This window comes from Ostrea edulis, chromosome 3 (assembly GCF_947568905.1).
Source record: "Ostrea edulis chromosome 3, xbOstEdul1.1, whole genome shotgun sequence".
Classification (NCBI taxonomy): Eukaryota; Metazoa; Mollusca; class Bivalvia; order Ostreida; family Ostreidae; genus Ostrea; species Ostrea edulis.
Genome location: NC_079166.1, coordinates 71,293,822 through 71,314,996, shown reverse-complemented (window position 1 = coordinate 71,314,996; position 21,175 = coordinate 71,293,822). Strand labels below are relative to the sequence as shown.

The 21,175-nt window shown below is 35.1% G+C and overlaps 1 protein-coding gene and 1 long non-coding RNA gene across 3 annotated transcripts; one reads left to right on the top strand and one right to left on the bottom strand.

The window, feature by feature from the left end:
* The first annotated feature begins 415 nt into the window (after nt 1-415).
* On the top strand, nt 416-7,079 carry LOC125665679 (uncharacterized). 2 transcript variants are annotated; one of them, XR_007366323.2, is made up of 4 exons: nt 416-1,262; nt 2,471-2,619; nt 4,084-4,183; nt 5,705-7,079. It is a non-coding gene; the product is annotated as an uncharacterized LOC125665679 (long non-coding RNA). The 2 variants fall into 2 exon arrangements; XR_008801188.1 differs by lacking the exon at nt 416-1,262 and having other exon boundaries at nt 2,100-2,619.
* A 5,251-nt stretch (nt 7,080-12,330) lies between these two features.
* On the bottom strand, nt 12,331-16,748 carry LOC125675614 (nucleotidyltransferase MB21D2-like). The gene has a single exon (XM_048913374.2). The coding sequence runs from the start codon at nt 16,653-16,655 to the stop codon at nt 15,033-15,035; it is 1,623 nt and encodes a 540-aa protein (XP_048769331.2). The 5' UTR covers nt 16,656-16,748; the 3' UTR covers nt 12,331-15,032.
* Nucleotides 16,749-21,175: the final 4,427 nt, after the last annotated feature.

Genomic DNA, 21,175 nt, shown 5'->3' with positions numbered 1-21,175 from the left:
AGTACAAATAGTGACTAACTGCCGTCATATCTATAACAACTGATCTCAGATACCGAGATGTCTTAATAGTACCCGCTGGAGAAGCCAGTCAATTTTATAATCTATATTTCGATTTCACAGTGATGGTCGTTATAATGATCTAGTTTGCCAATGCCGTCTGACGCGTTTCATATCGATCGTTAGGCCGATTTTGGCACACTGATTTTGACTACGGATAACTCCGTTTACCTGATCATGATATGGGGCTCACGGCGGGTGTGACTGGTCGACAGGGGATGCTTTCCCCTCCTAGACATCTAGTATATCTAGGGGTCTGTGTTTGCCCAAATCTCTATTTTGTATTGCTTATAGAAGTTATGAGATTGATCACTGTTTGTTATTTTCACCTTTCGCTGATAACATTAAGTAGCAGTCCACGTAAGAATCATGCAGAATGAAAAAAAAAGTGGCACAGCTATAAATTTAAAATCTCTTGAAAAATGGCTAATTTTGAAGAAAATCATGTTTTGAACTTGATCCAATAAAAAATTTCACCTTGAATCCTTCTTAAGATTTTTAATCGGCTGAAAGGATATTCGGTTTCAAAAATATTTTCCCGTTGTTTTCTTTATAAAGAGCACTAATGAAAATGGTCATAAAAATTAATTATCGGACACTCTGTCATTAAAGATTAATAGATACATAAAGTCAATAGTATGGACAGTAAAAGAAATAACAAACATCATTTGGAAACATGTTTACAAATTAGTTACAGATTTTTAAAAACTACGTACGATCTAGCAGATTGACGATTTTATTATCTCCCTTTGCTAACTCTTTAGTGTTAAAGATACGATTGTTTGGGGAAACATGACAACATGTCATACGAGTTGGCGGTTTGAATACAGACGATGCCGTTTTGTAACATTTCTTTATGGACAAATACTCCATGTGAAGAAGTTTCAAAGACAATTTATGTGAATGACTATAAGAAATCGGTAGCTAGATATTTATGCTCCTTAAACAAATCACATTGCGGGAAATTCATGACACAAGGCCCGCCTGCGCCTGTGTCTATTTTCACAATCACACGTTGGAATTTTTCGGTTGTTTCATATCATCAGAGTTCTTTAGAGTGGATGAGGAATACTACATGTGTTTTCCCAGATCACTCGGTCAGTTGTATTGGATATACGAACCGGATATCGGCACATATCATTAACATTTGGGATGAGCAACATGCTTGTGGAAAAATGCTACGGCCAGTATGGGTGGCGGTGCAGGTAAGTTTGTGTGAATAAATCATAAATATGTATTGGTTACTTAAGCTAATTTCACCATACTATATTTTAATAATTATTTTGCTTTGTACCATAAATAAGCTGTCGACTAATGAATAAATAGTATCAGTGTGGGGGGGGGGGGGGTGAAAACTATGTAAAAATATTATACTTTAAAATGTAGGCCATTTTAGAAACACTTCTGTTTTCCCTCTGCCAACCAGTGGTTGAAAGTAACTTTTTCTTCCACAGGCTAAAATCAAAACACATCAGCTAAAATGAAACTAATGAATCATTGCTCTTTTTTCATGTTATTTCAATGAATGATTCAATAACCCCACCCCATGATTACTGAACCTGGTGGGTCAACAGTTACACATTGTTTAGACAAGTCAATGACATATGCCACATGGTGATATGTTGGGGTATCTTGATCCTCACAACTCTAATCTAACACATGTACCGCAGGTTCAAATTTCATAACACATCAGGGTTGTTACTAGGGCTTTTTAAAGATAAGCCCCAGACTCATGGTTTATGAGCAGCCTCAATCCCATGAAAATCCACAAGTCCCATGAATTTTCATGAGTCTTTTTGTATCTGATTTTTGAGAAAAGTACAAATGTTGATTCCACATAGTTGTTAATCATGATGTCATCACAGTGGAAATTCAAAATTAATGATTTTTGATTTTCTTAGCCATGGAATAATAATTAAAATAGGAAACACTATTTGTGACACCTGATTCTATATCAAAATCATTTTAATTTTCTTATAACCAGTATAGGTGCATTTTTTAAAATTCAATCACAACCCACATGAAAATACATATTAAAAGTGCTCTTCATTAGTAATTTTTATCACATCAAATATGAAGACCTTAAGAATCTATTTTAGTTAATTTTGCATAAGATGAACAATTTCAAACATAATTTTTAATCAAATGAATATTTCTTATCAGCAAAAATGTATCGGATGTAATGATTTAGCACGGGTCTTTTAACCAAAAGTCTGTATAGCTTACCTGATCACCATTTTTCTTTGATCATAATGTCCGTTATACTTGTTGTCTACAGAATTTGGTAACTTGTTAACTTGATTGAAAATTTAATTATTGACACCTCTGCAGGTATCGAGATCATTGCCATCACCACAAATTGATAGTTGGTAGTTCAGCTTCATTGAATGAAATATATTTACTTAAATTTCAGTATACAAGGAATCTATTCACTGAAATTCCAAGAAGATTCCATGACTTGCTTGCCATACAACAAACAACAGAATATGGACGTGATTCCTAGAATTAGAACTTGAATGGGTCAGACTTGAATACATGCAAAGTCATGTAGCAATATTAAAGGTATACATCATGATATCTGCTTTGCATGGATGAAAATGAAAAACGGTTGTTATTGTAAATATACACATGTATATATTTACATGTAATATATGTATTGTTCAGGTTGTTATATTGTCCTGTTTATGTGAGTTGGAATATTAATTAAGTTTGCACCCGTCAGTCACACCAATTGCTTAGTTGACAACAAACTTGGTATACTGATAAACCACAGAGCATATTATCCTATTTACCTCACCTGAGTTGAACATTTTAGTGAGCTTTTGTCTGTCTGTCCATCTGTTTGTAGACTTTTCAAAATTTAATCTTTTCTACAACCACTGAGCCATTGTCAGTCAATCTAGCAAAAATCATCCTTGAGAAAAGGGGATTCAAGCTTGTTCAAATTAAATGAAGGGTCATGCTCCCTTCAAAGGGGAGATGATCAAGAAATATGGAATATTTACATGACTAAGTAACATGTTATCTATGTCTCTGATCTCATATCTGATTTCATATCACATAGATGAAATTTAAAATGTTTACCTAAAGACCTTTCTTAACATAGTGTAGATTCAATCACCATAGGGGATCTAAGTATACTGGAATTTTTTTTAAATAAATCTTCATAAAAGACAGGTATTACTAGTAGTCAGGTTAAACTCACAGATATTGCACAATTTAAGTTTGTTCAAATTGTGGTCCTAGAAAGTAGGGTATGGCACAATAATTGATCTAAGTTTTATTTGGGTATATGTATGGAACATCTTTAAAAATATTCATCTCAATAACAGATGACCATCATTAGGCTAGCCATATCAATATGCATGCATGAACAGGTTTTCAAATTTCTGTGTGTTCAATTCTGGGCCCTAGGGGTAGGTGTGAAACACAATTGGAGATTTATATTAGACTATTCAGAAAATTGATTGAAACAAATGTTTAAGACAGTGTAAGTGTCACAGAGCCACACTAAATCCTATCATAATACCAACATTCCTAAGTTCATTTGAAGTTTTTTCCCTCAGTAAAATGAACCCTTGGTTTATGGTTACTCAATGAATCATAATTTACATTTATAGGACATATATGCTTGAAAGAAGATCTTTAAAAAAGATGTTTTCTCAATAACAGCAAGATCATGTTAGTCATATTGGTTTTGAGGCATCCCCATATGTGAATTCAAGTAGGCTATATCGCAACTTTTTGGGCTAGATTTGGGTCGCAATATAGGGTTAAAAATTTTCATGGGAATAAAGATTGGAAACCTTTTAAAAATCACTACAGCAGGGTCAAGATGACTCGGGTGAGCAATGCAACCCATGAGCCTCTTGATGGTATTTGAGGCCACAAAATCAAGACAAAGGTCAAATCAATAATGATATTAGAAATATTGTTCAATGTCTTTAGACCCCTTTGTTTGACAACAAATGATGAGTTGTAATTAATTTCGAAATATGTTATATATTTTCTTCTTCTTCAAAATAGGTGTTGCACTTCAGGAAAAGGGGAAGCGTATTTGTTGGAAGATGGATAAAGAAAAATTGGAGCATGCACTAGACTTCTTTAAATCCTGCTTTTTTATCAGGTACACAATAAATTATCAACAATGCCAAATTATGTCTTCATCCAATGGATATGATTAACATTCATTGAAATAACTCGCACTGCACTCTAAAAAAATACATCCCATGATTACCCAATGTAAAATGAATTTTTAATAGCAACTGACATACATTTATGGAAAATATCTGTTTCAATGAATAGGCATTTTTAACATTGTGCAATTTTTAGCTCACCTGAGCTGAAAGCTCAAGTGAGCTTTTCTGATCACATTTTGTCCGTCGTCTGTCTGTCTGTCTGTTAAACTTTTCACATTTTCGACTTCTTCTCCAGAACCACTGGGCCAATTTCAACCAAACATGGCCAAAAGCATCCTTGGGTGAAGGGCTTTCAAGTTTGTTCAAATGAAGGGCCATGTCCCTTTTAAAGGGGAGATAATCACAAAAATGTAAAAATAGAGTGGGGTCATTTAAAAATCTTCTTCTCAAGAACCACTGGGCCAGAAGAGCTGAAATTTACCTGAAAGCTTCCTGACATATTTCAGATTCAAGTTTGTACAAATCATGGCCCCCGATGGTAGGATGGGGCCACAAGGGGGGGATCAAAGTTTTACATACAAATATATAGGGAAAAACTTAAAAAATCTTCTTCTCAAGAACCACTAAGCCAGAAAAGCTGAGATTTACATGAAAGCTTCCTGACATAATGCAGATTCAAGTTTGTTCAAATCATGGGCCCCTGGGGTAGGATGGGGCCACAATAGGGGATCAAAGTTTTACATACAAATATATAGGGAACATCTTTAAAAATTTTCTTCTCAAGAACCACTAAGCCAGAAAAGCTGATTTTTACATGAAAACTTTCTGACATAGTGCAGATTCAAGTTTGTTCAAATCATGGCCCCCAGGGATAAGATGGGGCCCCAAGGGGGGGATCAAAGTTTTACACACAAATATATAGGGGAAAACTTTAAAAATCTTCTTCTCAAGAACCACTAAGCCGGAAAAACTGAGATTTACATGAAAGCTTCCTGACATAATGTAGATTCAAGTTTGTTCAAATCATGGGCCCCGGGGGTTGGATGGGACCACAAGGGGGATCAAAGTTTTACACACAAATATATAGTTAAAATCTTTTTCTAAATAACCACTGAGTCAGAAAAGCTGATATATACAAGAAAACTTTCTGACATAGTGTAGATTCAATTTTGTTCAAATCATGGCCCCCTGGGGGTAGGATGGGGCCACAAGTGGGGGGTGGGGGTGGGGGTCAAGGTTTTACATAGAAATATAGGAAAAATCTTTACAAATCTTCTTCTCAAAAACCATTGGGCCAAAGAAGTTGACATTTACATGAAAGCTTTCTGACATAGTGTAGATTCAAGTTTGCAAAGGGTAGTTTGGGCCATAATAGGGACTAAAGTTTTACATGCAAATATATATGGAAAGTCTTCAGATATGGGCCAAGGTGACTCAGGTGAACGATGTGGCCCATGGGCCTCTTGTTTTTAAAAACAATGTCTCTGAACCAACAAAACTATTTTCAGGTAACATCATTGAGTACAAAAGAAATGTACCTTCACAGCAGACAACTTATAACCTTTCGACAAGAAATTGGGACTGCCTGCCATTCAACCATTGTACATATATGAATTTACCAGTCCTGTTGTGAAGAAACTTATTTCATCATCTTCCAAGGGCCATGTTATTTAGGATTTTAACTACTTGTCATGCATCACAAGCTTAAAAAGACTTCACAATCTGGCTGCAGATGGAACTGCATGGTTTGAAATCCTCATAGGAATTCTGAGAAGCATGGAGGCCTATTAACCAGATAATGAGATTGTTATGAGATTGATCACTGTTCGTTATCTTCACCTTGCATAGCTTGAGGAGTACCAGGAAAATTTACTTGCAGCAAAATTGTACATAAAGAGAGACTCACTCAAGCATGAATGTAGAATAATTATAAAGATACAGTATAGAGAGAGAAAGAGAGAATTATATGGTGATATAATTAAACTCATTGTCTTGAATGGGTATGGCATGTCAGTAGAGAATCATGATTCATATGGTGATATTTTTCAATTATATACTCGTTTCAGTGCAATGGCATTGTACAAATAAATATTTTAAGTGTTGTTAGGGAAAGTGGTTGCTATGGTGATATGTGTAAACATATTGTCTTCCATGGGTCTGACATGTCAGTAAATAATTACATGTTGATATATTTGTATTATATTCTCATTTGAAGGCAATTGGAATTGTACAGTTTGAAATGTTTGCTTGTTGCTAGGGAAAATTGGTTGCTATGGTGATATAGTTAAACCTGATGTCTTCATTGGATTCAACATATCAGTAGAAAATCATATATTGGTATATTTGCATTAGGTTCTCATTCCAGTGCAATTTAATCATACAACTTTAAATTTTATGTGCGTTGCTAAGGAAAATCAGTTGCTATGGTGATATGGTTGAAGTCTGATTTCTCCAATTGGTCTGAAATGTCAATAAATTAAAGTGAACCCAGATGATTTGTATTTATTTTCAGTTAATGGAATCATTTTAATGCATATATTGCAGATATTCTTGTTTTATTGTGTTGGAAATGGGCCTGAAAGAGTTGCCTAGCAACCGTTACTATGTGCATTTCCGACTCTTTTGATTTTTATTTTGTGTACACTTAGTATTGATTGTTTAGAAAATATGTATCAAAATTTGGCACTTTTCAGATAACTAAAGTAATATGTATTTAAAATACCCTAAAATTGTCGAATTTACAGAAAATTGATAAATATTAAAACAATGCCTATTCCAAAGTCCTCTACAGATACCATATAATAGTATTTCATTAGTATTGTACATTTTTATATTGAAGTAACCTTTACCTCGCCTAAATAAATTATCATTATGTTTGAAAAATGATTATTTTCATTTTTATACAAATTTTAAGAAGTATGTATTTCTGCACTTTACAAAACCCAATACATTGGTTGCTATGGAAACACAAATGCTTTAATTTCCATAGCAACCATTGATGCACAATGTTTTTACTCTGCATGTCTTCATATATCATTATTATGAAGAGTTATGGAAAGTTTCAGGAAAATCCAAGATTATCAGTATGCCACCTTCTGCATGATTCTTACGTGGACTGCTACTTAACAATTCAGATACTAGTACTATCTATTCAACGTCTCCGAACGCCCATATTGCTGTCATCATTAAGATAAAAAATTCATTTTTGAAAATACTGGAGGGCTAATCTCAGATGAGATTCGGCTGGGGTGAATATTTGGACTGACGCCTTCACCCAATCTCGGAAGCAGTCCTTCATAATTCATGTCTGGAAATTTACTTTCAGCTTCGACCGGTTCTAGCAATTCATGTACACTTAGGTGACACTGTTGTTCGCTTCAAATAAGTTATTTGACTATCAACTAACTCTTTATCACTATAAATTTTGTATTGCTTACCGTCTAGGTATAAAAATTCCAAAATGAAAATAGGCACTAAATTTTCCGTACAAATGAAGACATCCATGGCACAACATTTTATCTCCTGGAATTGAAGAGTTCCTATAGTCTGCTTTATCTAATTACTGATACATTGTATCTCTACATACCTACTTGCATTTCGCTAATTTAAAAAACAAACCATAGGAACTCTTCAATTTTGGGAGTTAAAGAAGTTTTCATTTGAACGGAAAAATAAGTGATGATTTATTTTATGGAATTTACATACTTAGACGGTAAGTAATACAGCATTAATAGTGATACAAATTTGATTTGATAGTCAAATAACTGATTTGATGCGAACAGCAGTGTTACCTAAGTGCATATTAATTGCTAGAACCGGTCGAAGCTGAAAGTAAATTTCCAGACATGAATTATGAAGGACTGCTCCGAAATTCAAAGCAAAAAAGGGGCACCTGCTCAGAGCATGTTTTGTGCACCAACACCAGTATTTATAGATTACATGTAATGTAGGGTCATAGTTTATAATTTTTATAAAATTATTGTATACATTTTTACACATGTAATATCACTTCAAATACGGGGTAATTCCATTTTTTGAAAAAGTTGACCGGGCCTATAGTGCGAAACTGTCCCCTGCTACCTCAGGTAGCAGGGGGCAGTTTCGCACTATATAGGCCCGCAACTTTAAAAAAAAAAAAAAATGGAAATACCCCATATCTGAAGTGTTATTACATGTGAAAAAAAATGTATAGAATAATTTTAGGATACATGTCAAATGTAGCTGAGTGCTTAATAAAAATGTTGATATACAATATGTAAGTGTGACCATGATTCCTAGCATATAGATGGGTGCAAATACGAAACAAAGACACGTGGTGAAAACATGCATGGTCCAGCAAAATGTTTGTAGCTGAGAGGAAAGGTGGATGGCCCCATATGAAAGGTAGATTTTTAAGAAGGGCAGACAGGGTTATTGACTGTGCAGTGTCTAAATCCCCACGCTTGATACTGTGATGGTGTATGGGTGGTGCGGATTAGCCCAAATGAGAGAAAATCAAAGCAAAAAAAGGGGCACCTGCTCAGAGCATGTTTTGTGCACCAACACCAGTATTTATAGGTTACATGTAATGTAGGGTCATAATTTATTAACTACACCAATATAAATACTAGTATTGACATAAAAGGGAAACATGATTTTTCATTAGTTTGTCATAATCTGACTTTGATGTATACCCCCTACCCACATGTTTCAGAACCAAACGAACTGTCCCCTTCCACCTCATAAATTAACTCGTCCCCGTTTAAGAATAATCATGTCACCCATTATCATCACTTCGCGTTTTATGGATCGTATATACATTTGCAGATTTAGCGCTAGCTTTTTTGTACATATCTTAATTATGCAAAACTCTTCTATTCGTTCAGGGAGAGTGACACACGGTCATTGGGGATGCAAATGGAATACAGTCATTTTGACTTAGATTTAAGAATATCATACAAAATACACATTGCATTTGCAATCATTTATAAAGCACGAAGATTGTAATGAACACTTAGATAAACATAACTGCCTTAAGTAAAGAAAATATTAGGATTAAGCACAGGGAATATTGGGGTAAATCACATATTTTCTTTAGTCTAATAACTTATATCCGTACTGCTGCTTCTAGGACAAAAGATGAAAAAGTAAGATGGAGAGCGGAAGAAAATTGGTGTTTGAAGACCCAGATACAGAGGAAGTATTGATTAATAACGACACGCATTCCGCGGAACGAATGCTATATTTGGAATGGGATAGTTGTTAAGAATGACACTAGAATGACTTTGTGCTAAATGCAAGGTGAAGATAACGAATAGTGATCAATCTCATAACTCCTATAGAGGTGAAGATAACGAATAGTGATCAATCTCCTAACTCCTATAAAGGTGAAGATAACGAACAGTGATCAATCTCATAACTCCTATAGAGGTGAGGATAACGAACAGTGATCAATCTCCTAACTCCTATAAAGGTGAAGATAACGAATAGTGATCAATCTCATAACTCCTATAGAGGTGAAGATAACGAACAGTGATCAATCTCATAACTCCTATAAAAGTGAAGATAACGAACAGTGATCAATCTCATAACTCCTATAAAGGTGAAGATAACGAACAGTGATCAATTTCATAACTCCTATAGAGGTGAAGATAACGAATAGTGATCAATCTCATAACTCCTATAAAGGTGAAGATAACGAATATTGATCAATCTCATAACTCCTACAGAGGTGAAGATAACGAACAGTGATCAATCTCATAACTCCTATAAAGGTGAAGATAACGAACAGTGGTCAATCTCATAACTCCTATAAAGGTGAAGATAACGAATAGTGATCAATCTCATAACTCTTATAAGCAATACAAAATAGATAGTTGGGCAAACACGGACCCCTGGACACATCAGAGGTGGGATCAGGTGCCTAGGAGGAGTAAGCATCTCCTGTTGACCGGTCACACCCACCGTGAGCCCTATATCTTGATCAGGTAAACAGAGTTATCCGCAGTCAAAATCAGTGTGCCAAGAACGGCTTAATGTATTATAATGCTCCTTTATACTGATTTCTACTTTTGGAAATTCAAATTCAGACAGGAATTGCTTTGAACATAACTAGGATAATCATATCACCTGAAACACGTAGAACTACACAAAGTCAGAAAACAAATCTTGCAAGGCTTTACAGTGTGGTGATATAATAGTAACTATCATACTCAATATTTGTATCTCATTCAATGAATTATGATAGGACATTTCCCCTGCATGATGCATTCAATTTGATATCCGAATTGTAACTATATATACTGTTAATGGTACTTAATCACAATTGCTGCATGCAATATCCGTATGCATATTTTCTTGAATCTGAACAAAAGAAAGCATTAAAGAAATGCAGAAATATAGGCCAGGACCATATATCTGACTGAAATACTGGCAATTTACACCATACAATGTTTAGCTACAAGGGATACATGCATAGTGTATCTTCAACTTAATTTGAACCTAATTTTGATCAAAAACTGTTTAAAACATCTCCAACAATAATCAGTATTTCATTTACGTCCATGACGTTTACAATAGATATGATAATGATTCACAGTTTGAAATCGATCTCGGTAAATTGTTTTTTTCCCCTTAAACCCCCCCCCCTTTATAGATACAGATATCTGTGTGTGAGATCCAATCTGTTTACTCTGTCATAATATGATTAGATATTTTATATTAAAAATCGATGTCCGTTGTTGAAGTTAGACACAAAAACGTCTTAAAGTGCACCGCGACATATATAATGACTATTCGCCCACTGAAAGAGATAAAAAGCCAATGGTTAATGCATGAAAGTAGTAGTGCATCGATTCAGTAAAGTGCAAAGAGGTTTTCATGCATAAAGAATCCCCTTCCTCTTTCAACAGTATATTATCTGTTATTTTTGATATATTTGAAGTGATAATTCAAATTGATTTTTATGATTTTTTTGTCCCTTCGAGATTAATATTTCACTGATATCGAGAGGTTAGGAATCCTAGGCGAAGTACCACGAATAAAGACGAATGAATGATACTCAAGCCTCTGACAACGAGGCTTCTTTATTGTGCCAACGCCTACCATAAGACACCACCTCGTTTGTCAAGGTCATATCTGAAAGACCCGGAATCCTCACTTCAAGACCGAAAATTTAAGCGAATGAGCAGTCTCTATCCATGTTTGCGTGTTAGGTTTGACGCGGCCTTGATATGAGCGGGACCCGAACTCACGACCTTACCGTCAGGAAGTGAACGTTTTATTCAATGAGCCACCGCGACTGTACAGTTTTTAATGAAATGTATATCATAAATTGTACAGAGGATGGATGAACATCATATGCTAATCGTAGGTCCCAATTATTAATATTTAGTGGGCTACACTTATAGTACATGTATTTATCAAATGAGGAAGATCAGGTTTCGGCATCCCTACAATCAACAGTGCTTTGTTTCAGATTCAAAACGGAGTCATTTGATACATAAATCAGCAACTGATGACAATGAGACAAGAGTGGGCAACTCACCTTACATCACGAAAACGCCCACTTATCTATCTGTGTATATTGGATAATGTCCTAGGGATTTTACAACGGAGGACATGCATAAGTAATGAACACAATTTGCCAGTATATCATACGCTTTTCCTTCTTACACATAGTTATAATGACATTTCACAGGTAAAAAATGTAGATTTACGTCAACATTAACCTTAAAGTTTATTCTACATGTTCGTATGGAATTGGGGCAAGTGTATAAAAATATAGTTGATTTATTTTCTTGTTTTTCTTAAAATCATACATAAAAAACGCCGTGAAATATGTTTGTAAATGCTGTAGCATCCCTTACAAATTCACAGGAATAAAGGAGATTTTTTTGCGGTCTTGTATAATTGAAATATATATTCTAATTATCTTTCAGTTAGTAATTTACAATGTCCTGTTACTTTATCCAATCTTACAGATAGATTGAATATATTTAAAGATTTCTAAGAATATGCGAAGCCACAATTGTTTATATTCATTTACCTAACATGGTGTTTGTGAAACCACAAATCAATTAAGGTGCCATTCCATGCGATTTCCGTACCGCCATATATTTGGTGTCATGCGCATATTTGAACTACAATATTGATGTAAATATGATATATTTATTGACATATACCAAATGTAAACATGTCCATCATTCTAATAATTTTAATCTAATTATTCTTATAATGATCTTACATTCTAATGATGTCCCATAAATGTCAAATATACAATCAATAGGTGTTATAATTAGATAATATTTTTTAATCAATGTCTTCATGAACAAGTATAGTGTAAACTTTGAAAGTAATGAAGAAACATGAATAGTATACATAGATAAATGTGACGTTTGAAAAACAGATTAAGAAAAGAAAAACATCATCACGGGTCAGTAGTCTTCTAACATACAATTCCTTGTGTCTGTAATTGTAGTAGGCCTTGCAATATTAAACTGGAAACTAAAACTTAAACTCCGAGTTAAAAATAACTTAGTTTCAATCTAAAAAATGCCTAAATGATAGATACAGGTATCGTCATCCATACAAAACAGTGGTAAAGACACAGCACTTGTAGCACAAGTAACGCTATTAAATTATCAAACACCAAGTGAATCATTCATAGCAAAGAATTACAAACAAATAAATACAAAATGGATAATTAAAAAGGTCCCACAAAACTTCCACGACCATCTTGGGAAAGGAGAGTTGAATTCTTGGATCTATGTTTACAATGTTAGTTCATTTGGTTTAAATCGTAGAAATACTTTCATTTCAGACAGATTCAATCTTGTTTGGAAGGTTTATTGAAAGAGGTAGATGTTGTATTAATATTTTTGTTTGAGAGAGACTATAAAGAGATATAAATCATATATAAATGTTATCCTTTTAAAAAGGTGTGTTTATATTATTTTCAAGGCGACTATAAAGGAACACATATTAAATGATGAGACACTGATTTTGACTGCGGATAACTCCGTTTACCTGATCAAGATATGGGGCTCACGGCGGGTGTGACCGGTCAACAGGGGATGCTTACTCCTCCTAGGCACCTGATCCCACCTCTGATGTGTCCAGGGGTCCGTGTTTGCCCAACTATCTATTTTGTATTGCTTGTGGGAGTTATGAGATTGATCACTGTTCGTTATCTTCACCTTGCACAAAGATATTAAACATGAAATAGGATATGAAAGAAAAACTCATTTTCTAAGAAACTGTCCTTTTGAATAAGAAATGAAAATAAAAGGACGTAAGCGTACACTGTACAAACCATGCATGCTGATTGCATCTATCCTATAATTACGTTTACAAGGAAACACACGTATGCAGACAGTATTTACCTTTTCTGCAGGAATGTCGCCAAATTAGCTTAACATATACATTTGTAATATTCAAATAGGATTAACTAAGAGACAGGTATGATCAAATGTAAATGCAAAAATAACATTAAGTGAACAAAAAAACCTGAATATAATTTCTAAGAAGAATACAAATGTAAGAATAGGGCAAACATGGACCTCTGGTGGACACGTCAAAGGTGGAAGCAGTTGCCTAGGAGGAGTAAGCATCCAATGTTGACCGGTCACACCCGCCGTGAGCTCTGAGTCTTGATCAAAATCAATATGTAAAGAATGACCTAACAATTGGTATGAAACATGGCGGACAATATTCGACTTATGTTCTTTACTAGCTGACCCGTGTTTCATAAAAGGGAGAATTTATTAAAAAGCTAGTGTACGAGAACAAAAAAATATCTTGAATATATCGATGACGTTTTATCTATCAACAATAATTATTTTCATTCATATATATCGATTGGATGAAAAGCGAAGATAACGAACAGTGATCAATTTCATAACTTCCACAAGCAATAAAAATAGATAGTTGGGCAAACATGGACCCCTGGACACAGCAGAAGTGGGATCAGCTGCCTAGGAGGAGTAAGCATACATTCCAAATGGACTCGAAATAAAAGACACCACAGTCTTCCACATCTGCTTCGTACTTAAATATTTCATTGAACAGAGATGTTAACAGCAAACTATCAACTCAACTTCATGACAAACGGGATAACTTTAGCTTCTCCATCCTCAACTTCCCATATTTCCATAATCACCTACATATGGTGTTTATGTCTCTCATCTGATTCGATACGCAAGAGCTCGTTCGCGTATGGTCAGTTTTTAGATCGAGACAGGTTACTGACAAACAAGTTGTTGTTACAGAGGTTTCAACAATTCATTTTGAAATCAGCATTTCGCAAATTATATGGTTGTTAAAACGATCTAATTTACCAATACAAGATGACATTGGATAAAATATTGTCTGGCATGTTTTCAATTGAGGCCGTTCTTTGATCAAAGATTTTTACTACGGATTATTCTGTTTACCTTACGGTGAGCGTGACCGGTCGACAGAGAATGGTTACTCTTCCTAAGCACCTGATCCCACCTCTGGTATGTCCAGGGCTATTCTTAATTTTGTATTCGTTGTGGAAGTTATGCAATTGATTATTGTTCGTTATCTTTACGTTCTTTTTAAAATGGTTTGTTGAAAATTTTACGACGGTTGATGATAGTAGTGTACAACGAAACGAAATGCTAGAATAATGACGTCATAAATATAGATTAGAAATATTGTATACATGGAAAATGCTGCAACATAATTTACTCGATAATTGGCGTAAAGTGAAAAAAGTTGAGAAATGTTTGAGATAATAAAATGTAATTACATGTATGTACTACAGGAAATAGTACGATTCTAGCAGCATGTTTGATAAAATGTCAATTGTGAGTACAATGAAAACCGAAATCTTTAGACAATCTGACACAGTGTCCAATCTTCACTGGAAACGCTTACTTCTTCTACAGCTGAAAGCAGATATGTCAAATGATTTCTGCAGCATACAAAACTTTCATCATTCTGGTACAGATTTGTAAGATAACTAAAAAAGCCAATCATGACATTTTCTTCAGAAATCATCTCCGGTATTGCAGAGAGGAAAAATCTGTCTAATGTTTCTTCTGTCATTCCACATTTGTTCTGTAGAGAATGAAGAGCCTCTCCAGTTCGTACAGCCTCTCTGTAATTCCGTGCTTCTAGAAACGTAGCTAACATTTTTTCTAAAAATGGTTTGAATGCCCTTTTTACAGAAATATTGTAATTTCGATGTTGCAAATAGTTTTCCATATCTTCAAATACAGGTTTAAAAAGAAACCTGAAGCTTACATTACCACCTATTTCCTCTATATATTTATCGTCAAAAAATAACAGTAGCTGTTCAACTGGATTCTGTCGAATTTCATTTAAAGATTCCAAAAGTTTGGCAAGTTCTTCTTCAGTTAAATAGTCAATTAGATTGTTTTCTGGAATGAAGAAATTGGGGATTTTTCCCTTTTCAGCACATTCGATTAAGATATCAAGAAAGTACAAAATACAGGAACCCACATTTTCTTCCCAACATGTTCCATGTATTCGTTCACACGTGTAAAAGAAGACAGTTTTCAAATGGTATGATGAAATGAGTTCTAGGTTTTTCAGTCTTTGGTGATATACTGTTTTGATCACAATGTATGCCTGTCTTTGAACGTCACTTAAAGCCTCTCTTGCAATTTTGCGTTCAGCTGAGGCAAAAGATATCCTCCATTCATTTTTTGATTTCATTTTGCTTACTTGTCGATGATTGGCAGGAACAATATGACAACCATCTTTAACAATTTCCTGAATGAGATTTTCCTGGAGCCATCCTTTTTCTTTAGATCTGCCAATCCAAGATCTGGCCGTTGGAGGCCATTTGTTGCAAGGCATTGCAAGCACTTTGTCAACTGGTAAAGGTTTTCCACCAATGTTTCGGTCTGAAGCAAAAACAGGAATGGTTAAGGCCGGACCATTTATTTCTACCACGTCGACGAATTCTTTCCTTTCCATTGTATGCATACGAAAATTTAGAAGAAGCATTTCTCTATCTTGATATTCATTTAATAACTTTGTATTGGAACGATTAAGGCGCACATATCCTGGATGGATGTTCGAAGTCTCTGCTAAAGCGAAAAACTCCCACGGAAACAACTCTTTTGGATCAGCGAACCGTAAACTTGACTTTTCTTCTTCATCAAATGTGATGTTGTATTGACTCAAGACTAACATGATATCCAGATCCGACAAATCCAACGGTTTATGGTATCCTTTAGTAATTTGAGTTATTCTCGGCATATTGAGGCCTTCTGCTGCACTACCTACGGGTAAAGCTGTCACATCATCATCATTCAGTGCACTTAGTTCTTGATTTTCTTCAAAGTTATTGTCGAATGCTTCTATTCTGTGAAAACCTACCACGGATTTTGGAATCAAATTCTGAGTTATGAAGGAGAAATGACAAGTTGACACACGTGAAATTTCGTCGACATCTTCCATTCTAAATGCTATATTCGCCTCCATCCTAGCCACTGACTATTGATCTGGCTGCTGTAATAACTAAAACCAGTAAGGTAGAAAACGGGCACGACATAGATCATAGATGATAACATTATACAGCAGATAATGCATGAACTAATTTGATGAAATATGACCTGGACAGGTTGTATTATGCAATGTTCAGTTTGTTAGCTCCCAGCGACATTGTATTACGATAATCTCAACTGAACGTGAGGTATACTTAACAAATTATTCATTCCTTGTTTTTGAAATCTATATTATTACTACAGTAACTTAACCCAAAGAGTCGGATCATGTCGACTTGACGGGCGCAGATCATCAGATCACACGAGACGCGAAGCTTCAGATCAAGTTACTGTAGTAATGATAAATTTAGTATATACCCCTTATGTATTTTTAAATCCATATTTTAAAGATAGTAAATGTAATACAAATTATCAAAAACACAGACATACGGTGAAATGCGCAATTTTGATAAAAAGGTTGCGTTGAAGTATTGTGATGTCATCAGTTTCAAAAGATATTGATCAATCGTAACTACTGAGCAATTTCTGTAACCGCATTTATATAATAAATGTAGAGATACGTCCATTATTAATTATATCAATCATTTAGCAAGATTGCCCTCTTTGTAAATTTAAAAATTATCTAAACCAAGCAGGGCCGTAAATTAACCTTCAATTTGGAGGAGGCAGGGAATTAGGCGGGGGTCTGGGGGCCACCCAGGCCCCCAGACCCTGAGCACATTTTGTGCACGCTGAACACGTTTCGTGCAAAATCCTTGATTCTAGGGCCTTCTAAGATGTTACTTGACTAACTCATTCTAAAAGAAAGATTTGGAATGCTTTTTAAGGGAGGTATCATGTTCTTAGTTATTGGAAACAACATAAATTCTAATGAACTTTAAATTTTATTTTTTTTTTTGCCTCAAAAGTTGGAGGAGGCAGCTGCCTCCTCCGCCTCCATGTAATTTACGGCCCTGCCAAGATATTAGAAAGTCACTGGATTCCTGAAAAGTGATCTTATTTATGGAGTCTTTTGACAAATCATGCAAAGAACGAAGAAAGTGCAATACGACACGTATTTGAAACTGATCTATCTTTCAGCCAATCTCATGGAGTCTGCTCATAGTTTTGGTACATTTTGGAAATGCTGCATAAAACACAATTTTCCTTGGATGGTATAAATTCATACAGTAACCATACCACTTCTTTCCAAATCCATAAACATAAATTTTATAGCATTATATGTACAATGTATTTGTAGTTTTGTTAGAGATGGGTATATTTCTTCTTGGGAGGTTATTAAAATGACCTAAATATGCAAACAAGAGGCCCACAGGCCTTATTGGTCACCTGAATACTAGTGAAAAAGTATCACTACTTCCATGGGCTATGGAATCTAGAAAAAAATTCCTGTTTTGAATATCTAAGCTAAATTCTAATGTTCAGCAACAGTATAAAACAGGACGTGTTCTTAAAACTTCACTGCCCTCAAAAGTGCATACACTGATGAAAGGATTTAAATAATAGGTGTATTAACATTAAAACATCTGCAAGTATGCATTTGGATTTTATACAGTATCAGCAAAGTATATACTAAGTTTGTCCCTACCCTGGGGTCAGAACCCTTACTCTGGGGATCATCAAATTTACAATTGTGGTAAAAGACAACCTGCTCTATCCATTTAGTTTCAATTTAGTAGAAATAGCACTAAAGAAGATGCTATTCAAGTGTTTTACACATAAACACTATATACCAAGTTTGACTCCGGCCTGGAGTCAGAACCCCTACCCCGGGGGATCATGAAATTTACAATTTTCGTAGAGACTTTCCTGCCCTACATCACTATGCATTTAGTTTTCTTACATGTGTGCAGTTCTAGAGAAGAAGAGTTTTGAAAATTGATCAATTTTGGACAGTTTTTACCCCGCCCCTAAGGGTGCAGGAGTCCTGAAATTTAAAAATTATGTTCCCCTTGTTCCAAATATGTTTCATACCAGATTTGAAAAGAATTGGAATGGTAGTTGCCAAGAAGTTAAACATGTCTATTATTTACACATTTCATAACTGACTATTTTGGCCCACCCCGATACCAAAACGTCTACCCCTGGGACCATCAAATTTGCAATTTTGGTAACAGACTACCTGCTCTTTCTAAATATCTATTTACTTTCAATTTAGTATCAATAGCACTAAAGAAGATGTTATTTAAGTGTTTTACACATAAACACTATATACCAAGTTTGGCCCCACCCTGGGGTCAGAATCCCCACCCCGGGGATCATGACATTTACAATTTTGATAGAGGCCTTCCTGCTCTACATCACTATGCATTTAGGTTTTCTTACACATGTGCAGTTCTAGAGAAGATTTTTAAAAATTGGTCAATTTTTTGCAGTTTTTGCCCCACCCCTCAGGTCCCAGGGGTGCAGGAGTCCTGAAATTTACACTTTATGCCCCCTTGTTCCAAATATGTTTCATACCAGATTTGAAAAGAATTGGAATGATAGTTATCAAGAAGAAGTTAAAAATGTCTATTGTTCACAGATTTGATAACTGACCATTTTGGCCCCACCCCTATACCAAAACACCTACCCCTGGGATCATCAAATTTAAAATTTTGGTAAAGGACTACTTGTTCTTTCTAAATATATATTAACTTTCAATTTAGTATCAATAGCACTAAAGAAGATGTTATTTAAGTATTTTACACAGAAACACTATATACCAAGTTTGACCCCACCCTGGGGTCAGAACCCCTACCCCGGGGATCATGAAATTTTCAATTTTGGTAGAGGCCTTCCTGTTGTACATCACCATGCATTTAGCATTTAGTGTGTAGTTCTTGAAAAGAAGATTTTTGAAAATTGTTCAATTTTTTGCAGTTTTTGCCCTGCCCCTAGGGCCCCAGGGGTGCAGGAGTCCTGAAATTTACATTTGATGTCCCCCCTTGTCCCAATGGTGCTTCATACCGAATTTGAAAAGAATTGGAATGGTAGTTATCACGAAGTTAAAAATGTTCAATTGTTAACGCACGACGGACGACGCACAACGACCGACGAAAACCAATTGCAATAGGTCACCTGAGTTTACTCAGGAAAAAACCCCACAGGATTTTGAAGAAATTGCTTTTATAAACACTTTCTTTTACTACTCACAAAACGGATAGCACATATTATATGATTTCCACATCATCGTCATAAAGGGAAAATAACTACATGTATATCTGATTATTAATATACATGTACCGGTATATAAAAAAACAAATACATGCAAGGTGAAGATAACGAAGTGATCAATCTCATAACTCCTACAAGCAATACAAAATAGATAGTTGGGCAAACACGGACCCCTGGACACACCAGAGGTGGGATCAGGTGCCTAGGAGGAGTGAGCATCCTCTGTTGACCGGTCACACCCGCCGTGAGCCCCTTATCCTGATCAGGTAAACGGAGCCATCCGCAGTCAAATACACGTAGTATAAAAATCTGATGTAGATACGTGTAAACACTTAAGTTTTTGGCCAAAAAGTACCTTTAATGTTCTTTATCTAAAAATCAATAACCACATGGTTAATAAAACAGCTGACTGTTACACTATGATGTATATGATATGAAAAGAGATTAAAAAGTATTATTTTTCAAACTTTAAAATAAGAAAGTTCGTTACATTTTAAATTTGAAAAGGTAAGCAGTATACAATTCTTGACAGTTTAGGTCAATACGATGCCTTAGCGACTTGTACCTTTGTAGTACAATACTCACTAAGCCCGGGGGCTGTGGTAAATATTGAACGTCTCAGGTAACTAAGGCATCGTATTGATCTAAAAGACGTCAATCATTGTTTTAAAATATTATAACTCTTGGATTAGTGAATCGTAAATGTGACGTTTCCTTTTCATTAAATGTGATTTGTATTGATTTATGACTACGATATCAAAATCCGACAATGCCAACGCTTTAGAACATTTGCTAGTCTCTGTGAAATTTGGCATGTTAAGGCCTTCCACTGTCCTTCTCACAAGAACGCCTGTGACATCTTGGTCATCCAATACGCCAATTTATCTATTCTCCTCAAAGGTATTGTCGAATGTTTTTATTTTGTGATTACATACTACAGAAAGTGGGATCATTTTTTTGGGATCATGAAAGCGAAATAGATAATTAGCATACAGGGTATTCACCTTCAGCTCCAATGTTTAAATTTGTCTCCGTTTTGACTGTTTACTGTTGTCTAAAGTAAAGTATACAAAAAAAAAAAACCCAACAAAAAAACAAAAAAAAAACAAAACAAACTTGCTGTGTATTAATTCGGAAATACATTGACAATAATCATAACATTTGACATCAGATCTGTATTATTCTCACCTGGAGACTGGCGTGGTATTTTATATCTGTTAAAAATCTGATCGTTTCGATTCAGAGGATGTGCAGCTAAGTATCAATTGATTACAACGATATACTAAACAACCTATCGCATGTTAAATATCAGCGTCACTTACAGCATCTATAATGAAACAT

Excerpts from the sequence above, each read along its gene's own strand:
- LOC125675614 (XM_048913374.2), bottom strand. The coding sequence starts at position 16,655 with ATGGAGGCGAATATAGCATTTAGAATGGAAGATGTCGACGAAATTTCA.